The sequence below is a fragment of the Pleurodeles waltl genome, chromosome 6 (assembly GCF_031143425.1).
Source record: "Pleurodeles waltl isolate 20211129_DDA chromosome 6, aPleWal1.hap1.20221129, whole genome shotgun sequence".
NCBI classification, from domain to species: domain Eukaryota; kingdom Metazoa; phylum Chordata; class Amphibia; order Caudata; family Salamandridae; genus Pleurodeles; species Pleurodeles waltl.
In genome coordinates this window covers 1486761490-1486786397 of record NC_090445.1, presented here as the reverse complement: position 1 = coordinate 1486786397, position 24908 = coordinate 1486761490, and the positions used below count along the sequence as shown (strand labels likewise).

Sequence of the window (24908 nt, the reverse complement as noted above, 5' to 3'; positions counted from 1 at the left end):
TCTGTAGTCTCAGTGACATCAAAAACTATTTGCAACTATCCCAGTGCTGCTGGACTCTGCCATCTGTGAGTCCTACCCTTGCCTGAGGTGCCCCTCTCCAGTCCTGGGCCTCAGAAGCGGGTTCTGCAGCTACAAACATAAAAAAGTATTGCATTGGCCTGAGTGTGGCAGAAAAATTGATGCATTTCATCTCTGACAGTGAAGCAGTGGCTTCCCGATGACTTCGACTTTACCTAGTGCGCGGCCCAATGACAATGCTATGCTTGGCCTGCTGGCAACACATCGCATCACCTTTTACAGAGCCCGATGATGACACATTGCCTGAGTGCAGCAGGAATATTGATGCATTGTGTCTTCATCGTTGATGCATTGCTCCAACAAAGATATTGTTAAGCAGGCCCTGAGTGGGTGCTGTAGCAGCCTTCCTGCCATTGTGGTTGACACAGATTTTGGTTTTGCACCAGTCCCTCATAACTTCAAGCAACCTTTTTACTGTTACAGACTTGTAAGCACTCTTTTCACAGTTAGGATCTCATTATGAGGCTAATTGTCTGACTGTCGGCCCGACTTCCCACCCATCAGCCCAGTGGGAAAGGCGCTGCAGCATTGTTGATAGAGCAAGAGGCAATGCTGCTGCATGCAGGGTGCACCAGAACCCTTGAAATGCATCTGTCTCCACATCAGACAGTGCACATTTCAAGGGTTCTGGGTAGGGTGACCCCTGGACTGGCCATGCTATTGGCCATGAAAAGGCTGACAGAGACAAGGTTGTAATCAGCACTGCAGCACTGAGTTCAACGCGGCCATGGCTGACTACAACCAAGATCGCGGTCATCCCGGTCAGATCATTGATCCTGGCAGGGACGGTATTCTGTAGGCCGGTCAGCCTGCCTCCCTATCTTGTAATGTGGTTGTCAGACCCCCATAGCCATGGTGGTCTGCCCACCACCGCAGGGCTGGCAGTCCGAGGACCACCAGCCACATAATCTTTAAAAAACAATTTTTAACTTCCCCTGATTGGATTTTGTCATTTTGGGCTTGTTTAAATCAGATAAATATTATCTATTTTTCTAAACTGCTGTTGAGTCTTTTTTAGTGTGTTACACCGTGTTACTGTAAATAAGAGCTGCACAAATACTTTACACATTGCCTTCTCAGTTTGGCCTGACTGTTCTGTTTCAAGTTTCCAGGGAGTGAGAACGGGTTAATTTAGTTTACATATCTGACTTACCCTGACTAGGATTGTGTTCCCTCCTTGGGAACGGTGCATACCTCTGCTAACTAAAGAACCAATTTCTAACAATGACTTTCAAAAGAATGTCTGTTCTTTCAAAAGTCAGTTTCACTAGATAGCTCCAATTTGCTTCTTGGATGTGAACCCATATAGTTTGCAGGTAAATTGGTTCTTTTGCAACATACTCCATTCCTGGGAGAGGTTTCCACCCTTTGTTTCAAGCATTTACCAGCAGTTGAAGAACGTTTTCAACATTTCTTTGAAAGGCATTAATTTCAGAGGTGAGTGAGCCATTCCTCTCCCAGATGAGGAAAGCAGAGGTGTCTAGAGAATATGTATTTGTGCTCTGTCGTAAAGTGTTCAGAGGAGGGTGGCTCTGGAAGGAGTTAGCGCCTCAGTTCTACACCCAGTTTTGCTTCTTTGTGAAACTAGAGAACAAATAGTTTGGAATATTTTTTTTATATACACTTGCCCTCAAAATTAGGAATTAGATCACAGTGTTGAGATAGAAAGGTGAATGTGTGGTAATTATGACATGATTTGCTTATGGAAATTTACCAATAACTATTAGCTTAATCTTCTAAAAACTGCTACTACAACTCTCAAGGAAGAGAGGTGATTGGGACTTTAATTTAGCTCTAGAAAGAGAGCTTCCTGGGAGTGGAGAAATTACATTGCACCTAAGGAAAGAAGGAGGAGTTTGGTTCCGCTTCATCTTGAATCTCCTGACTTGAAAGTCTACTATGAGGCTCTGGCCTCTTGTTCATTATCAAGGCAACGATGGACCAGAGTCTCTTTTGCAACTGCCTGCCTGCTATGGAACTTCTTTCTTGAGGAGTAAAATGTGAACATTGTAAAGTATAATGACTGCTGTGTTTACCTAGAAGAAACCCATCAAGAAAAGACTTAGCGCCTCATTACAGGCCTGGCGGTCTGAGACTGCCAGACTCGCGGTGACAGTCAGACTGCTGCACTCCAGGTGGTCCGATCCCCATATTACAATCCTGGTGGGTTGTCCCGCGGGGACCACTGTCATTACCAGGAATATGGTGTCCAATGGGTAGACAGCCTGTCTGAGTTGTGCTCAGCCATTGCTGCGCTGAATTCAGTGCCACCATGCTGATTACAACTCAGCTTTCCACCTGCCTTTCTATGGCGGTCACCCCGTCATGAAAATACTGGTGGAAAGCCAGTGCCAGAGGCCATGAGCATGGGCAGTGCATGAGCCCCCCTGCCCAGCACCATCAGAATTCCCACTGTCTGCTTTGCAGACAGTGTGCATTCTGAGGGTTCTGTAGTGTTACTGTATTGGCCTTGTCCCCCTTAAGGGAGGGGAGACCAGTACTGTAGCACTGTTGAACCTCATAGTACAATGTTTCAGCAGAAACATTGTAATACAACTGGGGGTACGCATTTGACATGAGGGTGGCCTCCTCCCATTGGTATTGGCGGTCCTGTAGTGGGACCGCAAAAGTTGTAATGAGTCATTTAACTTGGGTTTTGTCGTTAGCCTCAATTGTTCTTGTGGCTGATGTACATGGATTAACCCATGAAAAATTGGAAACTTTTGGAGCTCCACAAACAAATATTGCACTTCTGACACAGATTTAGACTGAGGAACTTTTCAATACCTGGAGGACAAGGACAAGGTGGTAACTATACCCAAATGAAGATAACATCAACAGTGAACATCTCTGGTTTTAGTGCTGTCAGAATTTTAGCTGCATAATTTGAAATTCCAATATGTTTGTGAAAACTTCACACTCTCAGCAATAGGGTCCAGATATGATTTCCAGGAAATATTCTAAGTCACATTGTAAACCATATATCAGTCAATTGCACAGTAGTGTGCTCTATGAAAACACATTGTTGTTGACACAATCAGGATATTAAATGAGTTCCCATGTCAATGATCAACAACTATGATGTACTAGCCCCCAAAATGTCTCTAATGCTAGTTCAAATTAATGTTACCACACATTTAGATATCATGGCTTTAATGTGTTTTAATAAATAAAGTGGCATTCAGAAGGGCAAGTAGTTTATTGCACTTCCATACTAAGGCATACTACAGTAGCACCATATAATTACTACAAAATGCAACTCACAAACTTAGTGTAAATTTCCACCTCTCCTACATTTTCTATCGAGAGATCTTCACATATGTAAGTTTACTACTTAATAGGAAAAATGAGAGAGTTCAGGAAGACTGGCTCCAAAATAGAGCCTACTTACTACTAAATAGGAACATTTCAGGGAGGATAACAGGTGGATTGAAGGATGGTTAGGGAAGGGGAAACTGCACTTCTTAATATATTATAGCCAAAAAGGTCCCAAAACAGTAATAAATGTACTCTAGCTCAGAGCTGGAGTAAGTCCCACACCATACATGGACAACCACTGGTGCTGCAACACCATCCAATAGAACATAATGGATGTAGATTAAAAAAATACAATGGGAAATACTGTTAAAATAAATTAAATTATTTAAAATAGTTAAATATAAATGCATTCAATTTAATGTTAAAAAAATCTTTAAAAAATACTTGTTTTATTTTAAAATATTTAAATAACTTTTTTTAAATGTAAAAAAAACGTAATAGTAATTTCAATAAAATACTATTTTTAATAAATGTTATAGATCACATTTGATGGCTATGAACACATGATGGGATGCATGGGATTTTGTTTTAGTTTAAGCTTCCAAAAATAATTTACATTTAATTTAACATATTCGAAATAATACATTCCGAAACTTAAATGAAGTAGATACTGATATGGCATTTCTTTTATTGTGCTCTCCGTTAAAAATAAATATATACCACTAATTAACATTAATATTTAACATAAAATATTTCTACTGATGTTTTGAATGGTTAATAACATTTTTCTCTGTACTTTACTAAAGGGCGATTGCAACCTACATGGCAGATATCTCCCTAAGGTAAAATATAGAGAACATTTAAAAAGTTTAGGAAACCATCATAAAATAGATGTGCATGTTTCTCATACACCTGCAAGATTCCCTCTTGTCACTGGTTCATTAAACTTAAAACTCCCACTTGCATTAATAAAGTCGTTAGGTCTGCTATAGCTCTGAGTGACATGTATGCACTGTGCCATATGTACACAGGTAAATCTCTAACCTCTTGAAATGCCTTGTGGGTTTCCCTCGACCCATTGGGCGCCAGGCCTAAACACCATTATTGTAATTTGCAAGACTACGCCACTGTGCAGCATAGGTTCTGAATTACTCTGCTCGGTGAATGCTAAATTGAATGGTTATATATGTATTGTGACTATTCATGTAGAAGGCTTTGTGAATCAGGTACGTACATATGCATATCCATCTCCTGGAAATCCAAGTTTGTACCAATTGAGTCTGAAGGAAAAATAATTATCTATAGAAAATGTTTAAACAATCAGGCCTAGAAATGTAGGCTTCATAACCCATATTAGTCCCAAAACGCTAGGAGGTGTGTTTTTAGTGCATGTTTTTTTCACACTGGAAAGACTATTGCACAACTTCTTAAAACTTCAATCTGAACTGTTGAGCAATCCATGGAGTAAAACAGCCACATTGATTTTAGGAAATACAGCTGTTAATCTCCGGTTTTGTTTCAAAACTGCCCGTCTTGAAAATGCGTGTTTTGATAGATAATCCCCTCTATTTCTATCTGTAATCTCTTTCACGGTCAGATTATTAACACTATCATTGACTTGAAAGCGGATGTTTAAGTGTACTAGTTTTGACTCTAAGGATGACAATCTAACTGGAAAAGTTTTGCAAGGATCATATCGGAGTGTGGTTTTAATAATGCAATTCTCTCTTGGCACGTGGATTCCTCTAAAAATGACATTGCATTGAGCAAATGAAATTGTATGTCTTTACTGGCTGTAAGATTATACTCAATAAATACCTAAGGTAATTGTCCTTTGGGAAATTTTCACTGAATTAGGTTTAATTTAACAAACCCACAATGACATTCTTTTGAATGCACATACACTTGCTTGCTAAACAAGATGCATCTTCAGAATTGGCTCCTCTCTTTCTGGAAAGCAGTCTGATTAAAAGTGATGCACTGATTGTGAGGGGAATCAGAACAGGTCTATCTAGTGTTAAATCTACTGCTTTTGATTTTATAGGTTCCCTTTCCTGCTACGAAAAGATGTATTCATAGACATTACTGGGCCAAATCATTTAGAATCTATGGCCCATATTTATACTTTTTTAGTGCCGAATTTGCGCCACTTTTTGATGCAAAAGCAATGCAAACGTACAAAATAAAATAGTATTTTGTAAGTTTGTGCCGCCTTTGCAACAAAAAGTGGCGCAAATGCTGTGCTAAAAAAGTATAAATATGTGCCTATGTGTAGTAACAAGTGGTATAATTACTACGTTTTCAGAACTGACTTAGAACCTTTTAATATTGCTATTTTATTTTATACTTTACAACAGACACACTTATCATTAAAAGAAGTTGTCTCTTGAAATCACAACCTTTCATTTTGTTATTTATATTTAAGTTCTAAAGATTTGTATGGTGCTGAAAGATAGCATGACTTGTACTGTCCTTGTTCTAGTTATACATTCAGAGTAGGATAGTGGAAGATAGTATTAACACTCAGGAAAACCCTCACCTTGAGTCAAATGGGAAACTTACCACACAAAAATTCAACTTAAAAACATAATATGCAATACCAGTTTAAGTTGTCTGCACTCACATTCTCTTCAGGGAACTAGAAGGGAAAAGCAGCTATTGCTTATATCTGAGCAAACACATTATGGAGGATTGATTTTCTGATCTTTTAACAGTAGTAACAGAGCACACAGAGGGCACACAAAACACACCCAATGCACTGCAAACAAGGCTACCTACTGTTTATTCAAAAGGATGTAGAATCGCCAGCTGCTTCTGAATCAGACGCATCAGAATCAGAACTCCTGCTATGAGCAACAGTATTTGCATCTGAATGTTCTGAAGACGTATGTTTGCTAAGACTTTTTTTCTGGATGCTGCTGCTAGAGCTTTTCAAATCAGAACCCTGGGATGCTACACTTACATTAGACACTGTGGTACCAACTGAACTTTTGCGTTGTCTACTGCTTTTTGAAGAAGTAGTATGCTCACTCTGACTGGCAGTCTTCTGTGAAGTGGCATCTTCTTTATCACTAGAAACACTAACATCCTCTTCTTCCTCCTCATCCTCCTCATCCTTCTCCTTCTCCTCATCCTCATCCTCCTTCTCATCATCATCACCACTAACATGCTTATTGTCCTTACTATATGTTGTTTGTTGACTAATAGAGGACTTTCTTGATATTGTTCCCTCGCTGATATCATCATCAGTGCCTGTTCCACTGCTCTTTATGCTTGTGGGCTGAGTACTTATACTTCTACTTTTTTGAGTGATGCTGGATGCTCTTGAAATTGTGCCTTCACTTTTGTCATCTTCAGAATCTTCCTGGCTAGTAAGAACACTTCTTTTGCTTTTGTCATCTTCATCTTCCTCTGATGTGGACTGTTTTTCTTCCTCAGATGCCTCTTGTATTGTATCTTCTATTTCACTACTGAGAATGGATTTCTTAGATCTGTAGCTAGATTTAGAGCTATGTTCTGAACTCTTAGTTTTTAAACTTATCGCTGATGAGTGCCTGCTTGCAAAGCTTTCCTGGGTCAGGACACTTGATCTTCTACTTGAATGTCCATTGCTGGATTCACTATGTTCAGACTTGCTATAAGAGCTGCGTCTTGAAGATGCTTTTGATTGGGATCCTTCATCCTCAGATTGTCTACTCCTGGCCTCACTATGTTCAGACTTGTTATAAGAGCTGCGACTTGAGGATACGTTTGAGAGGGATTCTTCATCATCAGATTGTCTACTCTGGCTACCAGACACTGCAGACCTAACACTTTTAGATTCATCATCATCCTGTTCTGATTCTTCATCTTCTTCAGAGTCCCTTTGACCACTCCTTGATTTTGTTTCATCATCCTCCTCAGATTCATCTAAGTCATCTTTTTCTTCATCAGAATCCACTGTACTTTCATTAGTTTCATCCTGGTCTAAGGTCACTTTTAGATAATCTCTGCTACTTCTTATTGATGATTCATCATCACGTTGCTGTTGTTTTTCGCTCTCTTCATCCCTATCAGATGCTGCACTCTCCTCTGATTCACTTTCAGCTGTTATATTTATTGAAATGCCTGATTTTCTTTCATCTTTTTCTGATTCACTTATTCCTTGAGCTTCAGAATCCTCTTCCTCATTTTCAGTAAAACCAAATGAACTCCTGCTAACTGAGCTCTCTGACTTACGGCGCTGCTTAAATTTCCTGGAAACTTGTATGCGTTTTAGTACGCGTCCTAACTTTCGAGATGCTGAAGGTTTGTCCTCAGCTGATTTCTGAAAGTAGTTCCCTTTAATGACAAGACTGTCATCACCATCCACTTGACGAGCAGATACCAATTTAGCATAAGCAGAATCTTTGCCACTGCTTTTCACTTTCTGTAGAATCATTGGGAATATCTTGGCTTTCTTCCATGGAGAATGATGAGGTATTTGGGATTCTCCAGTTTCCGATAATCCTACAGATTTCTGTGCACTTACTGCAACTCGACTTAGATGCATTACTGCTTTTAGTTTCTTTTTACCCTGACTTGTTCTAACAGTTCCTTCAATTAAATCTCTTGATGTTCCTGGCCTAACACCTACACCTCTGCCTCTTCGTGATGGACCACGACCTTGCATCCTCCCCTGGAAAGTTGGAAAATAAACTCTGGTTAACAAATTAGATAGTTACTTCCACCCTTTTTCTACAACAATGGGATGGGTAAAAGCCAATTACTGTTCAAATGCCTGGACTGTTTAAGTCAGTGCCTATAATTTCAACACATTTCTAATCCATTTTCATAGTGAACTGCAATAATCACATACGCTAGATGAACTTTTAAAAGGTGTACAGTGGTAGAGGATATTGGGGGTCATTATGACCTCGGTGGTCTTTTCGCAAGACAGCCGAGGTACAGCCGTGCTGACCAGTGGTGGCGGTCTTCCGCGCCGCGTATTATGACGGCTGGCAGGCCGCTGTCCTTTTCCGTACGGAACACCGCCAGCAGCCATACTGGCAGATGGCGGGAACGTGGCAGTTGCTCAACCTCCACCGCCACGTCAACAGAACACCGCCCACTGAATCACGTCACATGATTCGGTGTGGTGGTGTTCTGGTGACGGTGTTCTGGTGGCGGAGCTGCCCCCATGGATCCTGTCCCGTCCTGGAGGATCAACAGACAAGGTAAGTTGATCGTCCGTTAGGCATGGGGGTGGGGGGGTGTTGTCTGTTGTGTGCGTGCATAGGGGTGTGCGTGTGAGAGTTTAGAGGGGGTGAGTGAGTGAGTGAGTGTATGCGTGCAGGGGGTTGTTGTGTGTATGGGAAATGTGTGCGGGTCGGACGGTGTGCATGTCTGTTTGTATGTGTGCTGGAATGTGTTGTCGGGGTGTAAGTGTGTGTGTAGGGGTGTGTATTTGTGCATGTTCGGGGTTTGTGCGTGTAGGGGTGTGTATATGTGCATGTTCGGTGTGTGTGCGTGTAGGGGTGTGTATATGTGCATGTTCGGGGTCGGGGTGGGGAGGGGGTTGTGCCACCTTTGGGGGATGGCAGGGGGGTGGGGGTTGTTGGGGGAGGATTCGTGGGTGATAGCGGGGCTGGGGGAGACCCCTATCAGTGCCAAGTGGGGGGTGTTGGGGGAGGATTCGTGGGGGATAGCGGGGGTGGGGGAGACCTCTATCAGTGCCAGGGAAGGAATTCTCTGGCACTGAAAGTGCCTACCGCAATGGATCTCATGGCGGTTCTCAATCACCCGGGATCCATGGCGGTATGCAGGGTCCTGATACCGTCAGGGGTCTAGTGACGATCGCCGGGCTGGAGACCGCAATCTCCAGCCCATCGGTTCTCACTGGCATGGCGGTCGGAATAGTGAAGTGGCGGATGACCACGGCATAATTCAATTTTTTTTTTTCGCCGGCCTGTTGGCGGTCTTACCGCCGCTTTACCACCGACCGCCAGGGTTGTAATGACCCCCATTGTCTTTAGCACTAGGATGTTTACATTTAACTATGTTGTCAATAAATCAGCAGCTAATAAGATTATTTTTTTACACAAAAGAGTAACATCTTACAAATTGCACATATCATATTTTGAATGCAATATACTATTTTGTTTTTTAGTGCTCATCAGATCATGCCACCATTTAAGCTTTGTTTCAAGTGAAGTTAATGTAAAGTAATTTAGATGACAATATCTGAGCAGATCATTTTGGGAAATCTTTTGCAAAAGTGCTGTGTACCAACAATGAATACATAGCAAAATTGCTGTAAAGGTTCCATAAAAAGTACATGATTCAATTTAATTATTTTATTAAATGCTTGTTGTTTCCCTATAAAATACAAATGTATAGTTGCTTATAATATGTAGATAATTGACTTTAATATCTGCTTATGTTTTTAATGTACTTCTATTTTTTTTTGGCTGGATTGAAGACTTTGTCCTACATTCAGAATTTTAGGTATGGGATAATCCATCAAAAACACAACGCATATCCCGTCTACATTATTGGCTATGGCACTTACAATATGTTAGACAGACTATCTATATATTGAATTTATTTTGAAAACTTGAAATGCGGGTCAGTCTTTTAGGAGCTTTACAGCATCTTTGTACATTTAATTTGCAATACTTCTGAAGATGATGTGACATAACTATTATTACATTGCTGTAACTACCCTGAAAACATACAGAGCAGGGAATTCTTCAATTAATAAACAAGGTGGACTTGCCTCTCTTTCAGCTGTTGATCCATGTGGACTGTAATAGTATCCGCCATCATTCTCAACAACAACCTCTCCATACTCATTATACATCCCAGATGGAGATAGTAATCGGCGACGACTCCCATACTGCGGCAACTCGTATCTGAAACAGAAAACCACACCTCTGATAATTATGATCCAGCCTACATAGTATTGTGTATTATGGCTACGAAATGTAGAATGGAACTGCAAATCATATGCATCACTTTATTGAGATAAAGGAGTAAATTGTTTGCAGACAAAGACTTTATTTCAAAGCTTTTCCTGCGTACAAAAAGTAACTTACAACACATTTTCAGTTGGTTATGAAGCTGTCAATTAGAAACATACCCAGGTTCATAGTTGTAATAGTCTTGCCCATAGTACTCTTGACCAGGATCAATTCCAGATTCCATGGATAGTTCCTGCCATGAAGCATAATAGATTGAAATAAATGGATACATATCAAAACCCATGTATTCATTAAAGTTGGTTCAATGGATGTGTGCTTCAGTTTACAGGTCAGAAAACATTTTAGAGTAGACTAACAATAAAATAACATGTATAAATAAATATAAAGCAACAATATATAAAGTGGAAAGTCATTAAGCATACAAACAATAGCTGTAATACATCTTTTGAGAGCTACAGGCAAAATCATACTTAACAATAAATAAGGGAAACTGACCACATGAATATACCACCAACAATCTATAGTGTATTAGAAATTCTCAATTGTTACATGAGCCTTCCATGGAGGACAGCATATTTGAATGTATGTTGAGATCTCCTGTTATAAATGTCACCATCAGATGTCGAACTGTCACAGATCACTATTACGTAGAAAAATGAAAACAGCATGACATTGCCAAAAATCAGAGGTCTCTTCACTGGTATTGTAACAAGGAAAAAGATGGGACATTCTAGGGAGCCATTATCACTTTAAGATGTGTTGTCCTACTGGCTTTGGGCAGGCATCACATAGCTTTAGGCAGCTTGTGTTGGTGGAAACATGTTTAATCTAAAGTTCTTCATTAGATAAAGTGTTTGCAAGTTCTCAAATCACAATAAAATTATCTCTGGGAATGAAGTGCATTTTAACAACAAATATGATTTAGTTATTAGTATCTGTCACCTACTCGTCTCTCTCTGTTTTTTTATCCTTAATTTATTGTACAGCACTTTGTCAACTTCAGCCAGAATGTTCTTAGAAAAGGTATACCAAACAATCTCCAAAAAGAATCATACTGAGAGTGATGTGGTTTATTTAGACCATGCCTGAAGCTGATTAGTCTTAATCTAGGCTGACATCCATCTAACTTAATTTACAGCTACAGGTGGCATTGTCCCATACAATAAAACTTAGTTAACATTTTAGATGATACACTCACCTCCTTTTTCTAGAACAATGAGAAGAATAAAACCCAATCATTGTTCCAAATTCAAATTGGTTGGTTGGTTTGACTTCAAAACTTTAGATTCAATGCTATATTATTTAAATATCAGGAAAATAGTTGAGTGGCAGTGAGTGATGTTCCATGTTTTGCCATGCTAATGCTTCTGTCCTGCCTGATGTTTCTGCAGGACCTCTTAATGGAACCAATACTTGTGAGATTCCACAACACCCAGTGGAATCCACAGGATTCAATTTTAGCCAGGTAGTCCTTGCATAGTACATGTAATCCTACAGATTACTATGGTCGCTTAAGGAGTAAGAATTATGGGATCCACCTCTGAAAACAGTATATGTAAAACACCATGGGCTCTTTGTGCTCTGGAGTTTGAAGGTTGTTTTGAATGTACATTAGGCTCTAAGCTGTTAAAGCACACCACAGGACTTCCTCACTGATCAGCCATGTCAAAATCAGGCAGTATGTTCACCACTGAATTCTAAGATGGCCAGTGCTTGGTTTAACATTGGTGACATCTAAATGGGAGTTTAGAAGAATATCCTTTGCTGAGAGATACTGGTGAGACACCTTATTTGAGTCTCTTTCTATACTGAACTAGAGGCTTATGAGCTATGTTTAGACTGGGGTGGAGGCACCTTCTACACCAAGGACACATCCCTGCCACTAACAAGTTAGAGTACTGCCACCAGGTGGGTACTAATAATCATTATTTAGAGGGGCAGCTGAGCAGTTCAAAGGTAAATGTGGTGTAGTAATGGGCTGGCATTGACAAGGTGGTACTATATGCTCTGCCTATCACCACTGTACAACTGACTGGTGGAACCGGTACCTGTCACAGATAACTTGGGCTTGGCAAATCTTTTATGTGACTGTCCTCCAAAATGCATATATACCAGTTGATCCAAGGCTCCAATTTAATCATATCATTCATGTGGTGTGTAATCAATATGAGTATCCTGGGGTTTTCTTCTCTGCTATCCAATTAATGTGCTTTTCCGTTGAGGGAATCCCTGGGGTTATGCTCTTCTTGAAGGTGTTTATGTACAGCCGTAAGGTGAACCCATTAATTACAATAGTACCTTGTGTTTCCTTGGTCATCAGAAATCCCATAATTTTCTCATACAAAGGTGTTCAGGCACTGCTAGGAAGACTGCCTGCCAAAGATTCCTCTACCAAGATCTGAATTGTGTGAAGCTGATTGGATTGTGGAAAAAGAAAAGCTAACCACAGAAATGCTTCACTATTTAAACTACATATTCTGTACCAAAGTAGTGTGTCAAAATGGGAGATCGGGTGAAATGATTGAACGTTTTTTCAATTTGTAAGAAAACTCTCCATCTTCCAAACAGCATGTGACTTAAAGCCCAGTTTTCAAGTGTGCCTTGAGTGAATGTTGCTAGATTGGCTTGGTGCTTCTGTAAACACATTAGATCATTCAGGAGGACAATGAATGGAGGAAATCTGATTTCAAAGTGGGCACGTCTGATACCTTCATCATACTTAGGATGCAGTTGTGCAGTGGGCCTGCATTTACCCTATGCAATAATGTATCCTACACACCATTTTGAATTATGGAAATAGAACCCTTAAAAAGCACAGAACTTACTCATCAGTACATCGGGAAAGAAACAACTGGTGCAAATTTCTAAATGTACTACTGCTAATTAAAGTGAAAAAAGAAAACTCATAAATCTGAATGTTTGGCCAGAACTACCTTTTCGTGTGCAGATTTACAATTCCCTTTGTGAATCAGACCTTAAGTGTACTGTGCAATGTTTTAGTATTACCTTATACTAAAAAGGTGACAGTGTAACAATCACAGTTATTGTACAGGTTTAATGCAGATAAATAGAATAACACTGCTACCTTGTTCCATCACTAACTGCACTGCACAGATTAGTATCAAGCACAGTGGAAACAATGGGCCTGATTCACAGAGGAAGTAGTCAATGTACACTCAGAAATGTACACCTACATGCACATATAGATTTACTACTTTTCATGATTCCCAGACATTCAGGAATGTATGTGGAAAGCTGCATCACAAGCAGGTTTCCACATGGATTCCTGGGAATATCATGTGCTATTCCCATTAGGATTCTCTGCACAGGGAGAATACAATCCTCGTGCAAATGAACATTTTAATTTTCCATGAGAGAAATATTTTTCCCATGGAGAATCCCCTTAACTTACAATCCTGCATTTTTGGGAAGGGTGATCCGTCCCTTCTCATGTGGGAAAGAGACCTATCCCAGCTATTGGATGAACAAACATTACTATAGCTTCCAGTTTGGAAAGGAGAATGGCAGAAATGTGTGTATGTTCTCAAGCATGTAGGTGTTTGGGTGTTCTCAAACTTCCAAGACCAACCATGTCTTGAAACATCCATTTGTCCATCCCATCAGTGGAATTTATGAGTGTGGAGAATTCAGCACTTGTGGCCTCTGCACAAATAAATGAGTTTAAGTCTACCAGGAATCAATATGTGAATTCCTGTCAGGTTTGAAACAGGTTCGAGGCTGTATTTACCTTTGTGGTTAGGGCTCGATGTGTTTCTCTTATTCTTTGGTATTTGATACCTTTTAGATTGTTAAATAGAGTTAAAGCAAATCCTGCAGTTTTGCAACATGTGTTATTACCTTAGAATCAGTGGAATTGCTAAACGTGCCAACCTGTTATAAATTACATACATTTTTAAACAAAAGACTACAATGCAGTTGGCCAGTCTTTAACTTTCATAATCTCATGGTTTGCCCGCTGCAAGGGAAATGGCCTGGAAAATATAATCAATAACCTTTATAGGGTAAGAGGCCACAACCACAAATTAATTTTAAGATACTAGCAATCTACTTATGGGAGGAAGTCAAGATTACAGTCTGATAAAGTTTCTACAATGACGACCTTAGTGATGCATAAAGACACGTTTTGCTGCCAGTGAGAAGCAAAGTATGGGCCCCATTGCACTGGAGAACAAGTCTCGTCCATCAACTAAAAATTCTATATTTTTGTGGTCACAAAGTCCTGGTCTGTACCTTGATGCAAGTGGCCCACACTGGGACAATGTATACAAACGTTTGTTATCTGGAGTGCCTGTATTAACTCACTCTTTCTGTGTGTTAACCATGTATCTCTGCAGCACTTTCTGCAGTGCATGCACTATCTCATGAATTGAGTGATTTATAATGGTCTTTGCAGACAGACCAAGGCCGAGTTTTCTCAAGGGCTTGTATTGCTCTTCCATCACACAATGTGATGCAAGGCAACACAAGTCCTTATGTAAGATTTATTATGCCATAAAGAGGATCTGTGTGGCATAGTAAATCAGGATTAATGTAAGGCAGTACAAGTCACTGCCTGGCATTATTCTTGGTATAGAATGCATTCCAGGGGTGGATCATGGGTGTTTCCATGCTTCCCCCCATGTGTTTTGCTGCATTCCCAGATTTATTAAGATCAATAAATGACAGAATGTGTCAAAATGCTACACCTTCCCAGGTGAAGCGTAATGGTGAGAAATATGTTAATTTCTCCACGTTATTTCCTCTTTCTATATGTGCTGTATTTTGCAGCATACATAGAAAGAGAAAAGTGCCTTTGGCGGTTGTTTTTGTGCAGTAAGCTGTCTCTTTTTGCCTACAAATAATCCTAGCTGTAGTGCAGGCCCACTTGCACCATGGCACAGAGAGAGAGCAAGAATGCACCATATGTTAGTAATTCTGCTTCATATGTTAATTACTAACATATTGCACAGTCCTGGTCTCTCCATCTGACCCAGGGGAGCTAGTTGTCTTGCCTCATCAAATGTTAGTAAATCTGGGTCTAGGTCTGTACTATTCACACGTGCACAGAATAAGTCTGGCAATGTGAGCCCATCATGGTGTGGCCCCAGGTCTTAACTACTTCCACCATGATTGAGCTAGGTGTCTACTCATTTGCAGGAGACTCATGCATTTACGACAACTAAAATAAAACTGCAGCATCTAAGTGCATATTCAAAATCATAGTCATATTAATGAATTGAAGTCTCTGATGCTAAAATGAAACAATTGCAAAAAAATACAACAGGTACAATTAAACAGCAATATTGACCAATTACTTGCTTGGATTGCTTTAAAGGACGTAATACCTGCGATCCACATTAACGTTATGTTCCAGGGTCCTTTTTCCTCTACAAATTATGCTATTTTAAATATAGCCTATTTTCTTCTCCAAGTCCCAGAGGATTAGCTAATGTTAATGTGGAGTGAGAAGGAGGGACATGCTATAGATCTTTAAATGAATACAAAACAGTCCCAACATTTTATTTTGATTAGGAAATTGAAAGTTAGATCCTCATTCCACCAATTGTCATAATTCCAATTCAGGCACACAAAGAAAGTTTGTTTCTAAACCAAGATTACAAAATATTTGGCAATTCATGCACCAATATATCTTTGTACCTATGATTTTCACCTTTTAAAGCCTGGTCAATGTCAGCAAAAAACACACTTTCAGAGTTTGTGCACTTCCGATTGAGGAAAACCTAGTGGAATTACCATTTTATCTTCCATCTAAAATGCGTAACTTGAATCCCGTGTTAAGAGAGCACTATGGAAATACCAATCTCTATTGTATCTAGGTTGAACTGGGTATGTGTGGTATGAACGCTTGAAATGGTGAACAACTTATGATGCGGATTTAGTCTACAATCTAAGCTTCTGTTTGCTTTCATATGGATGATCCAAAAAGCCACAGTTTGAACGTAAAGTGCTAGTTGTTAATGTTTATTTACTATTAATTTGTGTCAAAGTCTGTTGGAACTCCATTAGCATATATTTTTACTTTGTGTTGCCCCACAAACCTTGGGCTAAAGAAAACACCTTTTTGAAATGAAAAATGCAAAAGACAAAGAGGAAAGAACAGTCTACCTCAGGTCTGAGAAGAGAAGGTCTCAGCAATTGCTGTTGCTGCCAGAAAAGAATAGACACAGAAGACATATTTAGTGGACAGTGAAGAAAGTAAATATTTTCCTTCTTTAGATCATTGAAGAAAGAAAGACAGCCAAAACACAAAACATTCAATTAAAGAGGAAACGACGGATAACATCTATTCTTAGTTTATCTCCATGTGTTAAATGAAAGCCCAGTGGCTTCAATGCTATTTCGTTCAAATTATACTATCAAACGATTATTCATGTTGTGGTTGCTTCATATAGGGAACTAAGGCTAGTACTATGCATAAATATCTTGACCAGTAAAACAGGTACAATTAGTACAACCCATTTAAAATAATATTCACAGAAAAAAATGCAATACATTGTTAAAGGAATTTTCTGATTTGATGGCAACACGATGGAGTCATATAGCAATCTATTAATTAACACATTTAGCAATTAATCAGGATTCTTCACACAGCAATCTGCTTGTTTATGAGTGTCAAGTGTTGCTTGAATAGTTAATTAGTGTTACCAGCACTTTTCATTGTTTGATGCTTTGCTGTTTTAAAATGTTCCTGTTTTATGTTTATTTTTCTCCTTCGATCAAGTGCCTATTTTAGTTGCACTACTGTTTTTCATGCCCATTTTGGGGGACATTATTGTGAATGAGAATAACTGCAGATAGTGGCAAAAGACACTTTAACCACTAGGCTGCACCTTCATGTTTGGCCCCTTCACACAGCATAGGTAAAATCATCCCATGCTGTTACATTGTCCTTTAACTGCCTTGGTCACACTCGTGGGACTCTCAGGGTGGAGAAGTCTGCACATAAAACATAGACAAGCCTGTATTTTTATGAGCACCATTTCCCCCATGAGTGCAAAATCTCCATGGTCGTAAAATTACTATAAGGAAAATTAAACATGCAGGGGCATATTTATACTCCGTTTGCGCCGAATTTGCGTCGTTTTTTTTTACGCAAATTCGACGCAAAACTAACTCCATATTTATACTTTGGCGTTAGACGCGTATAGCGCCAAAGTTCATGGAGTTAGCGTCATTTTTTTGCGTGAACACCTTCCTTGCGTTAATGATATGCAAGGTAGGCGTTCCCGTCTTAAAAAATGACTCCGATGCATATGCGTCGTATTTATACTCCCGGGCAAAAATGACGCCCAGGAGTGGGCGGGTCTAAAAAACCCGCATTAGCGCCGGATTTTAGCGCCTGGGTCAGGGCAGGCGTTAAGGGACCTGTGGGCTCAGAATGAGCCCAGAGGTGCCCTCCCCTGCCCCCAGGGACACCCCCTGCCACCCTTGCCCACCCCAGGAGGACACCCAAGGATGGAGGGACCCACCCCAGGGACATTAAGGTAAGTCCAGGTAAGTATTTTTTTTAAAAAAAAATTGTGGCATAGGGGGGCCTGATTTGTGCCCCCCTACATGCCACTATGCCCAAAGACCATGCCCAGGGGACAGAAGTCCCCTGGGCATGGCCATTGGGCAAGGGGGCATGACTCCTGTCTTTGCTAAGACAGGAGTCATTTCAATGGGGGATGGGCGTCGTAAAAAAATGGCGCAAATCGGGTTGTGGCGATTTTTTTGCCTCAGCCTGACTTGCACCATTTGTGGACGCCCATACGCCATTTTCCCCCTACGCCGGCGCTGCCTGGTGTACGTCGTTTTTTTTAACGCACAGCAGACAGCGCCGGCGGCTAACGCCGGCTAACGTCATTGAATAAATAAGGCGCCCGCATGGCGCTTCAGAATGGCGTTAGCCGGCGCTAATTTTTTTGGCGCAAAACTGCGTTAGCGCAGTTTTGTGTCAAAAAGTATAAATATGGCCCGCAGTTTTTGAGTAACAAAAAAAATAGTAGACTTACACAAAGTGTATGTTTACCTTTGTGAATAGGACCAAAGAGCCCGATTACGAGTGTGGCGGTCTATAGACCGCCACACCCGCGGTGGTGGTCTGATCCTACCACTACATTACAACCGTGGCGGTCCAACCTCCAGGGAACCGTCAGCTCCACCAGGATTTCAGAAACCAGTGGTCCGGAGGATGGTGGAGGTCCTAATCAGCTAGGCCAGCACTGCCTGGGGATTACAACCTCATTCTACACCAGCGGTTTCTTGGCTGTACCACCGCCATGGAAAGTCATGGCTGGCTGTACCACCGACATGGAAATGCTGCCAGCTAACGGGTGTAGGGGGTTCTGAGGGTGCCCTGCACTGCCCATGCACTTGGCTCGGGCAGTGCAAGGGCTTCCCTGGCCTGCACCATTGCAATAATCATTGTCTGCTTTGCAGACAGTGAACATTGCAAGGGTGCTGGTGCACCCTGCAGGCTACAGCATTGCCGCTGGCTCAATTATGAGCCTGAGACAGTTCTGCAGCCTGCTTACCTCTAGGCCAGCGACGGCCACCCTGTCAGGAGTTTGACTGATGGGCTTTCCCATCTGTCAACTAGTAATAGGGCCCCAAGTTTTGAAAATAAAATAAAATAAGCAACAACATTTTTGGAATTTGATTTTGTTAGAGTCTATTGTGCATGATGGTGTTGAGGTCTAGTTTTGCTGAGTCAAAGACATTTCTTTTAAGGAACCTCAAATCCTGATAATACAAGGGTCCAGCAGATTTGGAGAAGGTTGCTTTGCTACCATTAGAGCATAAATCAGTTAGAGAAGAAAGTACCAGGAAGAGCAACTCAAAACACTTTAGAGCAGTACTACCAGAGGCATAAATTTCAATAAGAGTGCAAACACGTTACAAAGAATAGAAAAGCGTATTTTCAAAATCACAAGAATAGTAAAGTTGATGGTTACAATGACCCACAGAAAGTACATACAAACCACTTGGATTCAATTGAAAACTATAGGGCCTATTCTCAAACTGCTATTTATAGTACTTCTAGTTGTACTACTAAAATATTACAAAACAATACTCACTAACCTTCTTGCGGATGTCTACACCTCTACCTCCTCAAACAGTGGTACAAGTTTCAGTACTAAAAATTGGTTGGACGGGAGAGTGACTAGAAATGGTATATATTTATGAATAACTGGGAGGGTTGAAGGGTTGTTCAAAGGATGGTTAGTGGCAAAACAGTGGTTTACAGAAAGACATGCACACACCCACAACTTTGTCGACCCATTTCCACTCACAAATTTCACTTCTATCGTTAGTACAGCCAAAAGCACTGAGCATGGTAGTAAATTAACCCCATCTCAGAGCTGGAGTAAGTCCAGCACCCCACCTGCAAAACCATCCCATAGAAAATAGTAGAGGTTGGGACCTAAAATAAAAGCCCATAAAAAATAGTATTGAATTACAATAAATTGTTTAAACTAATTAAAAAGTAAATTAATTTAATTTAATGCTAAACATATCTAAAAATAAAACATATTTGTTAGAATTGGGGTCTTTAGTTGGCAGAGGTATACACCCTTGTCCATGTAGGGACCACAATCCTAGTCAGGGTAAGTCACACACAATCCAAATTATCCTGTGCACACCATCTGGCACTGAGCAGTCAGGCTTAACTTAGAAGGCAATGTGGAAAGTATTTGTGCAATAAATCATGCATTAACATAGTGCAAAACACCACAAAATACACAACACAGTTTTAGAAAAATATGAGATATTTATCTGAATAAATTAAAGTCAAAACAATCAAGATTTCATAATCACAAGTAGCCCAGCCCAGATGTGGATCGGAGACAGGCTGTAAGGCACAGAAGGATTTTAAGTGCAGAGAAATGCTCACTTTCTAAAAGAGGCATTTCTAAAATAGTACTATGAGATCAATCCAACTTCACCAGTCAGCATGATTTTGTATTACCATTCTGGCTATACTAAATATGACCTGTCTACCCCTTTCTGATCAGAACCTACCACTCAAGAGGTATATGAGGCCAGCCCTAATGTTAGCCTATGAATGGAGCCGGCCTCACAGCACTGGAAAACAAATTTAGGAGTTTTCCACTACCAGGACATATAAAACACACAAGTACATGTCCTGCCTTTCACCTCCATAGCACCCTTCCCTCTGGGTTACATAGGGACTATCTTAGGGGTGACTTATATGTAGAAAAATGGGAGCTTAAGGCTTGAAAGTACTTTTAAATGCCAAGTCAAAATGGCAGTGAAACTGCACGCACAGGCCTTGCAATGGCGGGCCTGAGACATGGTAAGGGGCTACTTATGTGGGTGGCACAATCAGTGCTGCAGGCCCCCTAGTAGCATTTAATTTACAGGCCCTAAGCAAGTGCAGTGCACTTTACTGGGGACTTACAAGTAATTTAAATATGCCAATTGGGTATGAGCCGAAGTTACCATGTTTTAAAGAAGAGAGCATCTGCACTTTAGCACTGGTTAGCAATGAGGTCTGAAGTAGAGAAGGAGGAAGACAAAACATTTGTGAGTGACCCAGCAAAGAGGCCATTTCCAACAATATTTACTTTAAAATATTTTAATGGCTTTTTCATGTAATAACATTAAATTGCAATTAAATATAATTAAATTAGTACAGCCAAAAACACAAAAAATAGTAGTAAATGTACTCCAGCTCAGAGCTCGAGTAAGTCCAGCATAACACATGCAACAACCTCCCATAGAAAATAGTGGAGATATAGACCTAAAATAAAAGCCCATTATAAATACTATTGAAATCATTATATTGTTTAAACTGGTTAAAAAGTAAATGCATTTAATTTAATGCTAAAAATCTTTCGAAATATCCAGAAATGAAACATATTAATGTTTTCTTTAAAAAAATGAAATTCTTAATTTAATAACTCAGGTAACATTAAATTGCACTAAAATTCAATTGTATTACTTTTCATTGATTCTTTACTGTTGGAAATCATTTTTTTATTTGAACTTCACAAACATACTTCTAATTTTTTTTAAATATATTTCACATGAAATATGAATTTTGTACTTTGTTCTACATTAAAAATAAATATATAAAATTAATTTGTGTTAACATTTAATGTAAACTTATTTCACTTTTTTTTCCATCACGTTAAGTAAACTATTATAGTTTTCCTTTTAATTTACCACATGAAGAACCTGCTATCAGGGTGACAAGTTCCTGTAAGCCCCTGGGTCATTGCACAGAAAACACACCATCACCAATAAAGTTAAATGACATATGTAAGATACTGTATAGTTTATACCAGACGCATATTAAAAAAAAAGGTTTGGGTTGCCAGGACCACCACTTCACTGTGGTTGAATTGGAGTCTAAAAGAACTGCAGTGACACATGGCAGAGGAAAGTGCATTTGCTGTGTAGAAAAAACAAATTCAAAATTTTAGGTAAGTCATCTCTTGAGTGTTTCTGGTTAGTTGATAGGGCTTGGTGCGTATCATGTGGAAAATGTGACACTTAACTATTGGAAATAGTATGCCCTCGTATTGGGAAATACACAAAAGCTGTTTTCAACACATAGGTAAGACTGGACGTTCCTTGAAAATGCCTAAATATTCATAAAACCGTATTTTATATGTTCACTAGCAAAGGATTGAAAATTATTTTCTTCTTAGTTTAAAACATCTAATTCAGTGCTAAAAGTGGCATTTTGATAACTCGGTGAAAAAATAACTTCTGAAAAGTATACTCTATGACTGTGCCAGGAGCAGCTAAGATGACAGATGCTCCTAATGGTGCTTCCCACAGCTGCCATATCATCCTAATACATACTGCTAAGATTGCAAATTAAAACTGAGGTCACCAACTTAATCCTGCCCTGCTCAAAGTTTTGAAACCAGAAAAAAGACTTTACTTGCATCTATGCCTTCCCAACAACGGAGATGGATAGGGATGGTGCGGGCCATGGGGACGAGAGCAGACAGCTGAGGAAGCCTTTAGAGTGCATCTCCAGCAGCAACACTGCTAGGCCTGTGACACAGGTGAGCAGATCCTCACCGCTTTCCCCACAAAATGATGGCTCATTGGTGTCTCTGGAAATAAACTCTTGGAGGCGATTAAACATCAGAAAGGGACTTAACAAAGTAATGATGTTGTGCAGAGGCAGACGAGGCAGAGTTTAGTTGGCCTTGGCTGGGTAGCCCCACTGAGGTGGATCCAGACCTCTGAGGAGGCATTTCCTGCATGGAGGGTTGACAATGGTCCTTCATTGTGGTACCTTTGTGAGAGAGAGAAACCTGGACCAGTTGGGTCCTAATTGTGCATACAGTTTGAGTGCTCATGCTTTCGCTGCCTGCAGTACATCTAATGGTGACAGGCCACGGGGGATGATTGGACCAATCCTCTCCAAAAGGATGGCACTTACACTGTTTGGGCAAAGAGCTGAGGAAAGGAGTCATGGAAATACAGGAGTGAGGGAGAGTATATATTGAATGCATGTGCCCTTCTCTCTCTCCCCTGGCATACCTGTGTGGATTCCAAAAGTTGAAAGTGGTCAGCTCTAGGAATTTGTGGAGGTGCAGTGTCATAAACGTGTGTGGTAGCTTTGTGGATACTAGAGTTATTCGTGTAGCGGAGCTCTATAAGAGTAAATTCAGCAGTCCATTTCGCTGATTGCCCCCTAACCCAAATAAAGTTTTGTAAGACTCAATGTACACTTTTACCTATTATCGAATCAGACAGGTCTTTCAGCTCTTCATGTAGTGTATCAAATAAATCTTACTTCTTCTTTGGTACAGTTCATATTTTTCACCTAATGCAGTTCAGAGCTATGAAAATACATGTAGAAAGATAATAGTTTGTGGGTATTTCCAGATCCTAATACAGTTCAAACCAATAAGAACACATGAAGAAAGATGATAGTTCATAGATATTCCTGGGCAACAGGTGTTCGTCCCATTCATGGGATTTTCGCAAGGTTAAATTTGAATGTTTCCTGCACTCATAATGTTTCTAATACTTTCACAACACTATTTTCTTCAAGGTTTAAATGTTTTTTTCCTGGACCAAAAAAACCGTATCCAAGTATGATTCCGAACTGTAAATTTGTTGCAATGGTAATTATGATGAATGCTGGTGTTAATTAGAACCAGTTGCCCGTCCTAGGACCGTGATAGGTCTGAAGGAAATCTTTGATAATTTTGTCATACAGCACCGCTCAGTGTATCTGCCAAACTGTCCCCTTGGTGGATTGTCCTGCAACTGCTTGTGTACCCTGGACAGATGTTGCCCTCCCAAACCTGTTCTCATGGAACAATTGAAAGAAAAATTGGGGACCGGAGCTTGGTGGAATGTGGTTAGTGACAGGTTGGGAACAGGAATGTGTCCCAATTCTGTAAATGGGTGGGTCAGGTAATGACACTGGGGGTCATCACAACCCTGGCGGATGTCGGAGAACCAGCGGTAAGACCGCCAACAGGCTGGCGGTCTTACCTTGGTGAATTATGACCATGGCGGTTACCACCATGGTCATCTGCCGGTTCTCCGTCCTGCCCGCCAGGGCGGAGACGACTGCCAGACTGGAGACCTTGGTCTCCAGCCAGGCGGCCGACAGTATACCGCCGGCGGTATTTGGACCCGGCTTACCGCCGTGGATTTCCAGCGGTTTCAACCGCCATGAAATCCATGGCGGTAAGCACTATCTGATAGCGGTCTCCCCCGCCCCCCACCCCGACTCCCTCCCCTACACCCCCACAACCCCTGCCACCCCCCAAGGGTGGCAGGGCCCCCCTCTCCACCCGACCCCCAACATAACATTACTCACACACACCGACACGCATGCATGCACCACCAACACACACATGCACACATCCCGACATACAGGCCTACATCCACACACACAGTCAGACACGCACACCCACATTCAAACATACACGCACACATCCATACAGACGTACCCACAGCCATACACGCACTCATTCCCATACACACAACACCCCCGCAAGCATACACGCACCCACACACCCCCTCTACATACACACACGCACACCCCCATGCACGCACACAACACACAACACCCCCCACCCTCCTCATCTAATGAACGATCGACCTACCTGGTACGTCGATCCTCCGGGAGGGGACGGGAGCCATGGGGGCAGCTCCGCCGACACCACACCGCCAACAGAACACCGCCACGGCGAATCACAGGACGTGATTCGCTGGGCGGTGTTCTGTTGGCGTCCCGGTGGAGGTGGAGCAACCTCCACTTCCCCGCCGCCCGCAAGTACGGCTGTTGGCGGCTCGCCGTCGGAATAACGACAGAGAGCAGCCAACAGTCATAATACGCAGAGCGGCAAACCGCCTGAACAGGCGGTCTTCCGCACAGCGGTCCCTCGGCGGTCTTGCAAAAAAGACCGTTGAGGTCGTAATGACCCCCACTGTCTAGTTGCTGCCACAGACTGCTGGCTAATATTTCTCATTCATCCTTCCTGAACACAATGGTGATTCACAGTTGGCACATTGAGTGATACCATTTCAGATCTCTTTGTTACGATTCTATAAAGCTGAATCCTTTCCATTCATGCCAGGAGCTTAGTGGACACCTGATTCAATGTCAGGTGAGTGTGC

The 24908-nt window shown here is 41.0% G+C and overlaps 1 protein-coding gene across 1 annotated transcript in view; it reads right to left on the bottom strand.

The window, feature by feature from the left end:
• The window catches only part of PCDH15 (protocadherin related 15), a 2681631-nt gene that overhangs the window by 27889 nt on the left and 2628834 nt on the right, over positions 1-24908 (bottom strand). Inside the window, exons 33-35 of the mRNA XM_069240977.1 lie at positions 16404-16442; positions 10436-10509; positions 10073-10208 (exon numbers count right to left, since the gene is read on the bottom strand). Coding sequence (XP_069097078.1) covers positions 10073-10208; positions 10436-10509; positions 16404-16442 — 249 coding nt within the window. The remainder of the gene's footprint in view (positions 1-10072; positions 10209-10435; positions 10510-16403; positions 16443-24908) is intronic.